Source organism: Notolabrus celidotus, chromosome 17 (genome assembly GCF_009762535.1).
Source record: "Notolabrus celidotus isolate fNotCel1 chromosome 17, fNotCel1.pri, whole genome shotgun sequence".
NCBI classification, from domain to species: Eukaryota; Metazoa; Chordata; class Actinopteri; order Labriformes; family Labridae; genus Notolabrus; species Notolabrus celidotus.
In genome coordinates, this window is record NC_048288.1 from 30,270,218 (window position 1) to 30,277,978 (window position 7,761).

General features: G+C 44.7%; 1 protein-coding gene across 1 annotated transcript; it reads right to left on the minus strand.

Moving 5' to 3' along the window:
* Positions 1-221: 221 nt before the first annotated feature.
* Positions 222-7,514, minus strand: LOC117828805. Its single transcript, XM_034706124.1, has 4 exons — positions 7,068-7,514; positions 3,671-5,755; positions 3,481-3,588; positions 222-402 (listed from the first exon to the last, which is right to left on the minus strand). Exons 1-4 carry the CDS (start codon positions 7,330-7,332, stop codon positions 374-376), a joined length of 2,487 nt encoding a protein of 828 aa, XP_034562015.1. The 5' UTR covers positions 7,333-7,514; the 3' UTR covers positions 222-373.
* Between the last annotated feature and the right edge of the window lie 247 nt (positions 7,515-7,761).

Sequence of the window (7,761 nt, forward strand, 5' to 3'; positions counted from 1 at the left end):
CAGAGCGTCCAATAACACCTCTAACAGTGAAACTCATTTTTATTCAGTTTACTCAACACTGGGGCTCCTGTTGTACATCAAATAACGTCTTATTTATGGTGCAAAGATAAAGCCTTCTTCAATATTTCATCACCTGGTGGACGGATCAGTTCATGTACAAATAGCTCCATCTAGTGAGCAACAGCGGTTCCTACACTTTCAACACAAGACAGACTCAGCAGTATCAGAAATCTGTGTTTATTTTGATGTTAATAAATAGTGATTAATGTGATTTAACAAACAACACATAGAAGTGGAAATAATTTAAATTAAGTGTTCATAATGTTTTTTAAAAAAGTGTTTTTCACTTGGTTGATTTGTGCTCTCGTGCAAATCAGCACCTCGTGTCTTTTCTGCGAATTTCTGCAAAAGAAAGAAAGAAATTTAATGCAACATGCAAACTTTCTACCTCGAGTTCTTCCAATCCATGAGACAAAACATGATCCTCAGTTTGAGTGCTGTATTAGCTCAGGATATTTTAATAGATTCATGGCTGAGCTGGATGAAGAGGACAAAAAGTGACTCCTCAGCTCCAAAGGATTTGGAAAACTTAGACTCCAGCTCAAACCAAAACAGTTCCTCAACTCTTCCTACATTTAAATCAGGTGGAGTGTATTTGGGGAGATTTCATGTGCAAGTTTCTGTCAGTAATGATGTACAAAGGCATCGAATTAATTAAAAGTAAAGAGCTGAGGATTTTGTTGATTAAACACAGAATAAAAAGGGGAAAGCTGATTCCTGAGAAGTTGAAACTGTAGAATGTAAACATATAAAAGCATGAAGGTAGGCTTCTCATGCCTCTCCCTTTCTAGAAGCACATCAGCAAAGCTACACGTCTGCATGTATTCCAGTCAGCGCCTTCACAATCTGTTTATTCATCTCAGTTTCTGCATTCAAAGTTCATCTCCTATGTTCAAAACATCTAATCTAATCCGTGCACTAACATTGGTTTGACAAATTATGATAGATAAAGGGATCAGGAAGATTTGGATCAGGTTTGACGACGCAAAACCGAACAGCTACACTCTTTCCATGTATATTCAGTGAGCTCGCACGTGCAAGCTTTTATCAGTAATGGTGCAAAGAAGCATGCTAATATATAACAAATAATACATTTCATTTTCTCTTTTTTCTCCAGATAAGAAAAATAACACGAGAAAATAAAATGTATTAAATCATATTCTTTAGAGCTTCCTTACGAAACTTAAAAAGGAGCACAAGTTGGTGTTAAACATGTCAAACTGTATCTCTGTGCAATTTCATTATCTAGACACAAGTCTGCAAATCTGAGTCATTCAATGTTCATTAAATTACACTGCAAAACAAAAAAACAAATTTCTAGTGGAAATATAGAACTGTAGCAAAAGTTGCGTGCACGAAAACAACTTCTTGAGAAGCCTGCTCCAGTTGTTGTTAATGACTTTGGTGAGCACTTTCAGCTCTATTCAACCTTTAATAACTTTGTTCTCAGTCACAAGTTGGTCTACATATTTGATGATCTGCCTGTGGATCAGCGTAGAAATCTGTGTTCAGCATTTATGTGTTGGAAGATTGTCTCCTAGCTCCATAAACGTGTCTTTAATGAAGTATTGAGAGATATTTTGAGCAAAATTTGGACAAACACTCAAGCATAGCACAAGCATATTAAACTCCCACACCTCTACATCTACAGACTCGTCCTCTTCATGCTTTTTAGATCTCTTTCTAAAAGATCCTCGCCCCCCCCAATACCTGGCTGACCTCCTCCACCAATACACTCCATCCCAGAACCTAAGGTCTTCAGACCTGGGTCTCCTCTCCATCTCCCGGACTAAGCTGCAGACCTTCAGGGACAGAGTGTGGCAGCCCCTACTCTGTGGAACTCTCTCCCTCCTGACATCCACAGCGCCCCAACCCTGGACGGTTTTAAGAAAGCAATCTTAACCGCACCTTTTCCTCAAGGCCTTTCCCCATTAGATATCCCCACCTACCCCCCAGACCCCCTACCTGTCCTCCACAGACCCTCTAGTCCCGTGTACAGACCCGGTACATGACTTGTAGCATGTTTATATGATGGATGTGTTGTAGATGTTAAATGTTGTATGTAGGGGTGACCCCAAATAGTCGAATATTGGACGATTCGTTCTAACGAGCTTTAGTCGACTGCCAATCTCATAGTCGAATATTTGCATATGAAACGTAGATCATTCCATTCAAACCATGGGGGTGCTCAATGTCTAATTTTACACAATTTTCCTGTTTCCCGTAAAATAGTGTCTCATTTAGCCTATTTTGACATAAATATAGACTTATTGAATGTAATTCTGAGAACAGCTCTTGAAGTGTTAAATCTCCTTAAAGTGGTTATTAAATCTCCCCTGGTAATTAAAAGGTGGACTCTCCCATTTAGTGGGTCCTGTGGATTAGACGTACCTCAGCTGGCCTTTAAATCTTTCTACGTTCATGGCAGCTCAAAAAGTCAGGAAATAAAACTTCAGTTGATCCTAAAAACTAGTGATGAAGATGAGGAGCAGCTTCATGAAGAGGGCTGTGAGATCAAGGATTACCGGACCACACAAAAACTGTACGGGGCCAAAAGAACCAGGAGGGATACCCAAAGCTGTCTGAAGCCTCAAAAACAATCCACAGCATCCCATCCACCTCCACGCCATCAGAGAGGATATTCTCAAAGACAGGATTTACAGTCAACAAAGACAGGAGCGCACTTCTGCCCGTAGACACGATGGTTTTCCTCACGTACAGTTTGAAAAGACTCAAGCGGACAAAGACACGATGAAAGACTGTTTTAAAAGGTTCTGTTAAGAGATTTAAAAACCCTTTAGCTGGTTCAGGTTTGATTTTGAACATCATAAACATGTTTAGTCTTAAGTTGGACAAACTACCCTCTGCAGTGCTGCTCTCTGCTGTGTGAACACTGTTTAAATATCTCCTGATTCCTTATACTATAGTGGAGCGTTGTTCCATGTTTAACGGATGGTGGCCTTATTTGAGTTTTCTCTCCTTCATCACCTGGTTGTTTTTGCAATATAGATTTAAAAATCTAAGTTTTATACTTATAATATTCTGTTGTCCCTTTTACTATAAGCTATGAGTCTCTTAATTGTAAAGGGTTATGTGTAATATTGTCATGTGATTACCATCATGCAGACTTTGGATCAATAAGGAAAAACAACAAACATTCAACTATTAGTCGACTATGGGCAAAATCTGATGGATCAGATTCGACTAAGCAAATCCTTAGTCGGGCTCACCCCTAGTTGTATGGTTGTTGTATGGTAAGCTATGAATGAATTGCCCTTCTTGGGATCAATAAAGTTGTCTGAATCTGGCCCTGTGAAGCGACCTTGGGTTTCTTGAAAGGCGCTATATAAATATCAATTATTATTATTAGCAAATACGGTTGTTTTTGAGGTGCAGAAAAATGAGATATCAAAATCAAACCTTGTGATTGTGGTTGTGATTTCTTGTGTTTGTTCAAGTGTTGTGATCTGACGTCGTTCTTTGAGCCGTCGACGTCGGCGTACGGCAGGAGTCCTTTCCACGACTTCTCTGCAGGATGTCACAAAAGAAAGTTGAGAGTCACGTAAAAGGGTTATTTCATCTGATACCAGAGGGAAAAGCATCATCTTACCAGTGTGCCACTTGTGTGTCAGGTAAGTCTGATTCATGCTCCTCCACTTGTCCTGAGGGGAAAGGGGCACGGCGCAGTTCTCATCCATTTCCCGGATGGTGTTTCCGTGCGGGCAGTGTCTCAGCCGCTCCCACGGAGCAGGCTGATGCTGCGGCTCATTACACACGCAGTTCTTCTCCCTCAGCTTCGGGTACATCACTGCAGGACACTTCTCCTGGTTTTGCTTGGAAGCGAGCGGTCTCTTCAGATCATTGAGCTTCCTCAGGTCGTCAGCTGGCCTCCATTTCTGGCGACTGGAGCCGTTCTCAGAGGATTCCCCCTCGGTGTCGTGTGCGTGGAGCACGCGTGCGTCCTGACCGGACTCTTTCCTGATCAGCTGATTCTTTGAGTGAGCTTTGCAGGCTTCACATGTCGGTTGAAGTGCGTCATTCAACGGCTGGAAAGGTGCAGCTTTTCTCTTTAAGGTCCGACCGTCCAGCCCTGGACCGGTTGACGTGCAGATCTTCCGCTTTGCAAGACATCTGGAGCAAAGCCGCTCCCTCTTGGATGCGTACGGAGTAAACGAATTCTCGTTGAAGTTCCTGCTGACGCAGCACTCATGATCAGAGAGGCTGCGTCGGTCCACCTTGCCTTTGGGTTTGTACCGCTCTTTCGGCTTGCGAGTAGTGGACTGATCCTTGTACTCCAGATCTAGTTTTCTTCTCCTTGAAGGCACGTCCAAACTGTGGTTGCCCAGAGGTCTGATGTGCTTCTTGGGAGTCGGCGGCATCTTTCCACAGTAGTAGACGTTGTCGAAGTCGGCTAGCCAGCTGGTTGAAGGAAGGTACGCGGGAAGAGATTCAAAAGAAGTGTCCTGGTGATCGTCTCGTCTGTGTTGGCTTTTGTCCACCTTCAGAGGAGAGTTATCCAACAGCAGCAAATAAGGAACATGAGCGACCTCTTCTTTGCATACCACAGGAGCTTCCTCTGCAACAGGAACATCCATACGAGGGAACATATCAGCGTCTGACTCCATCACATCCCCAGGAATCTCCAACGTTGGGACCATGTCCTCCAGATCATCTTTTGCAGGAGGAGGCATCTCAATCATGGGGACGACCTCCTCTGCATCCTCCTCTCTCACCTCCAGGACATCTGAGGGATCTTCAGCGACCAAGGTTTCACTCAGAGAGTCTGTGCGGACACTCAGCGAGTCAGGCGAGGGAATCAAAGTGTCCTCCATGGACCAGACGGTGGATTCCATCTTCCTGAGTTCGTCCAGGTACTTGGGATTGAACGGCAGGTGAACGACTTTGAATTGCAAGTTCTTTGAGGTCACATTCAGATCTCTCTCTGCACCTGCGTCCTGGCATTTACCGTGACCCTCTACATGCGAAGCAAAGTCAGAGGGGACCGCCACTGCATCCGTTTGCCTCCTGGCCTCCTCCAGCACAGGGATCTTCTCACTGCTACTAACTAACAAGATATCAGGACAGGCTTGGAGTCCCTGCTCCGACTGGTCTGGAGCCTTTTCCTGCAGGACGCGACCCTGCACGGCGGAGCCCCGCTGGACCACGTCTTGGGAAAAGCGGTGAGATACCTCTGCGGTCTCGTGGGAGTGCAGGAGTTGAAGTCCTGCTGGTGTCGTGCAGCATTCGATCCTCACTTCCTCTGTCTGGATCACAAAGCTGTTCGGCGGTGTCCTGGTGGTGGAAGGAGGAACTGCGTCCTTCTGCTCCAGAGGAGGATCCACCTTCTGCACAGCCAGAGGTGCTGAGAGCGGTCTGTTAGCGAGGACGCTCGGGTTGTTGTGAGATCTCCGGACTGAGTTGCTACCCGGGGCCTCTGCGTTGTTGGAACCCGGCGTGCTGGTCCTCTGGGTGGCAGACAGGGGCTCTGTTTGGACCTCAGAGGTAGTGGTTTCTCTGGTCTGGCTGTTGTGTTGGTACCTGAACCTGCGGGAGTGGTAGGCCATGGTCTGGTAGTGCTGCGGGTTGAGGATCCGTCTGTAGTCCACTAAATGGAGGTTGGTGTGAGGCATAACGAAGCTGGGAGGCTCCACGTAAGGGTTCGGCTGATAGTGAGGCATCATCTGCATCCCGTAACCTTTAATGACAGACGAAACATCAGCCTGGAGTTTATAAGTTCATACGTTTTTACAAATCTTAATTTTATTACAATCAAAATCAACCGTCTGCAAATGTAGTGAGCTTTGATTAAAGGCGCCTGAGGCCACAGGTGAAGGGACCGAGGAAATCTGCTTCCATCACACATTAAACTTCATTTAACAGGCAGAAACCTCCAGCAGGACTGCTGAGACCGTGTTGGAGAGAGGGATAGAGGGAGATGAAGAGAGAGAGAGAGAGAGAGAGAGATGATAGTGGGGAAACGGATAGTAGTAGTTGTAGCAGCTGGAGTCTGGAACGTCCACAGCAGCAGAGATCCAGAGGAACCTACGAGACAAGGGAGCTCAGGGACTCCAGAAAGGTCTATGGTTAGTAACTTTAATGGGACAGGAAGAGTTAAAGGAAGAGACAGGCAGAGAGAGGAGAGAGAGGGAAAGACAGGATCCCAGTGTGTCAGTCTGAGCCTATAGCAGCATAACTAAGACCTGATCCAAGCCTGATCCAGCTCTAACTATAAGCTTCATCAAAAAGGAAAGTTTGAAGTCTACTCTTAAAAGTAGAGACGGTGTCTGCCTCCCGGACCCTGACTGGTAGATGATTCCAAAGGAGAGGGGCCTGATAACTGAAGGCTCTACCTCCCATACTACTTTTAGAGACTTAAGGTATGACAGGCAGGCCTGAATGTTGGGAGCGTAGTGTTCTTCAATTAGTCTCCATTTTAAAATCATTTTGTTTTTTAATGTCAAAGCTTTTGCCAATGTTTTATTTCTGCTTTTTTCTTGTTTTCAATTGAATTGGATTTGAATGAAGGGTGCTCTATAAATAAAGCTTGATTGATTGATATATTGCAGTTCATCACATCAGCATGTCATGTTTTCTTCTTCTGTGGGGAATGTTTAAAACTGCAGTTTTTTTTTATTTCTCTTTGTTACATTACACAGATTCATGCTTCAAGAAAAGCCTCAAGGTCAATAGAATCACTTTTAGGGGACAAGGCGGTCTGCAGAAAGTTGTTGCACCAATGTGGCTTGAATAAAACACGTTTCTAAGTAATATCACCCATGCAACTTGTTCATTTTAGTATGCATACAAACATTAAATACATGAAACAATATGCAAATCAGTAAAAATGTCAAACTCTTGCAGGTAGCACACTATTGAGCACATGTCACTGTATTGGTTGCAAACACAAAGAGCAAAGCTAGTTTAAAGATACTGTTCAGCTTTTAAAGGAGTATTTTCAGCAAGTGTTGTTCCCAAAAAGAATCATATTCATGTTCTTGTGCTCTCACCTAAACCCGGGTATCCGTAGTACGGGTTGTAGGACACAGGCATGGGCATCGGCACAGGCCACTGCAGATTCTGCATGGGCAGGTACGGCTGTGACGGCTGGATGTAGAAGAAAGGTTTGTGGTGGGGCTGCTGCCGTTCCTCAGGCCGAGGAGCCGCTGAAGGTCCTGAGTGTGGACCCTGGGCCTGCTGAGCACCATGAGGAGGGTTTGAACCCCGTGGGCCGTAACCAAAGGGTTGCTGTAAGGTAGACGTGGCGGTCTCCATGTTTCACAAAGAGGTGAGGAAGCTGTTTTCTTTTCTTCCTGCAAGATATCTGTTGTTTTTTTTTTTTACCTACAAAACTCTCTCTGAAGTCGTGCAGCTTCACCGCCTTCAGAGTATGTTCTCAATTAAATCAGGGGAGTGGAGTCATGCTGAAGTTTCAGGAGAGCTGCACTGATTGGCTTGATTTTGGTTCCAGGTGAAATCTTAATGACCTTCCTGTGAGGCCAATGAAAAAGCTGCCCGCTGATCCCCTCCCACTTTGGTGCATCAGCTCACCTGAGGAAGGCAGACAACACATCAGAGGTGGTGAAAAAGGAAGATATCAGAAAAAACAACCTGTATTGGTTACAGAAATGTTGTCAAAGTGGTGCATCTTGTTCATTTTAGCATCTTTGTAATGCTTGGTGCTGCATTTCTTGAGGTTTGACT